Source organism: Octodon degus, unplaced genomic scaffold (genome assembly GCF_000260255.1).
Source record: "Octodon degus isolate 3935 unplaced genomic scaffold, OctDeg1.0 scaffold00011, whole genome shotgun sequence".
Classification (NCBI taxonomy): Eukaryota; Metazoa; Chordata; class Mammalia; order Rodentia; family Octodontidae; genus Octodon; species Octodon degus.
This window is the reverse complement of record NW_004524587.1, coordinates 9,586,132-9,587,898: the sequence shown is the minus strand read 5'-3', so window position 1 is coordinate 9,587,898 and position 1,767 is coordinate 9,586,132. Positions and strand designations below refer to the sequence as shown.

General features: G+C 50.8%; 1 protein-coding gene across 2 annotated transcripts in view; it reads right to left on the bottom strand.

Moving 5' to 3' along the window:
- The window catches only part of Dhodh (dihydroorotate dehydrogenase (quinone)), a 14,059-nt gene that overhangs the window by 9,837 nt on the left and 2,455 nt on the right, over nt 1-1,767 (bottom strand). For both annotated transcript variants that reach the window (XM_004625810.2, XM_023709391.1), the window contains exon 2: nt 746-958. In XM_004625810.2, the coding sequence (XP_004625867.1) occupies nt 746-958 (213 nt within the window). The remainder of the gene's footprint in view (nt 1-745; nt 959-1,767) is intronic.

Here is a 1,767-nt window from a genome sequence, read left to right as displayed (position 1 = left end):
GAGCCTTCAATTCAGACCTTTTCACCCCAAGGAAGTCTGAGGGCCACTTGCTCCTGTTTCATGTTCAAATCCTCCTGCTGGCCCCCATGGTAAGAAGTGCCCAGGAAGGCAACTGCTAGGCCTCCCATGGGGACACAGATCCTGGGAGGACATGCCTGCTCCTGCATACAGTGGGGCCACATGTGTGCAACATGTGGCCAAATGAGATGAGGCTGGGCCTAATGAGACACAGCTGCTGCCCCGAAATGTTTCCCCCACCCCCACCCCTGGCAGAGGGGGGCACTGAGCCTCTCCGGAGGTCAGCAGGGCGAGACCAGAGCCAGGGCTGGACACCAGAGCCAGACTCCCTGAGGGTGAATGCTGTTCTGCCACTTCCTAGCTGTGTGAGTTTGGGCAAGTCACTGAGTTTCCTCATTTGAGGACAGGCATTGTCGTAGGACCCCCTTCATGGAGTCACTGTGGAGATTAAGGATGGGGCCATGAAGTTATATAATTGCTATTACAATGTGATTATGAGAGCCAGGGAGATGGCTCAGTAGAATAAGCACTTCCTTGGCAAGCACAAGGGTCTGAGTTCAATCCCCAGTTCCGGGGGGGAAAAAATGTGATTATACGTCATACAAAATGAATGCTTAGATTGAGCGCAATTCCCTCCGCTAACCTGGAGCTCTGGTTTCCAAAAATTCAGTCCCAACTGAGAACTGCACGAGGACTGAACCTTCCCCACGGTTCCAAGAGGACCTACCAGCATGTCAGAGTCCTGAAACGTGGCTCGAGGAAGGAGCCCCAGGGAGGTGACACGGACAGCTAGCCTGTGGGCAGACTCTCCATCCAGCAGACCCTGCACAACTGGCATCAAATATTCGGCATAGAAATGCTCATCCCCCGTGGCCGTCAAGTAGGAGGCAAAGAGAAGTCCTCCACCTCCCAGAATGACCACGGCGTCCAGGGCCCGTTTCTAAAGAAAAAAAAAAAAAAAAAAGCCTGTTAGGGGGCCCACCAGGCCAGGCTATGGCACCCTGCCTGAGCTCCTTGCGTCTAGGGACGAGAGGAGGGACAAAAGGCCATGCCACACAAGGCCACATCTCTGACACTAAACTCCATTTCCACTGCTTGCACCCAGTGTGGTGCTTGCACCCACAATGCCATCTAGACCCGGGGCTTCCAACAGAGGCAGTCCTGACCCTTAGGGAACGTGGGGGCATTTTTACTGGTTACAGTGACCAACAACGCTAACACACTTAATGTGCAAGAATCGGGAATCAGCTATTTCTCTTTGCTTGAGGATACAGGTAGCACAGCTGAACTATTCCACGTCCTCTGATTTTTTTTTTTAATGTATTTAGCACAGGGTCTACAGGGTCTCCCAGTCTCAGTCATCCTCTCAGCATGCCCCTGAGGTGGGTTTGACACAGCAAGCCAAGGATCGAACCCCAGTGCCTGCATCTGCCTAAGCAGGTGTTTTAATTTGCTGAGCTATCTGCCCGGCCCCTCCTCTAAATTATGAACACACTGATATCCCTGTGGGTAGAAAATAGTTTGATTTTTGGCTCAGATAATTTAAAGACTATTTCATCACATACTATTTGCTTTTTTTTTTTTTTTTGGCAGAACCAGGGATTGAACTCAGGCCCTTAGTGCTTGCCAGGGAAGCGCTTATTCCACTGAGCCATCTCCCCGGCCCCCACATACTATTTCCTGCATGGTTTTTATACACACTGATTTTTCCAAGAATATAGTTATGTACACCAAGGGACAATTATGCTA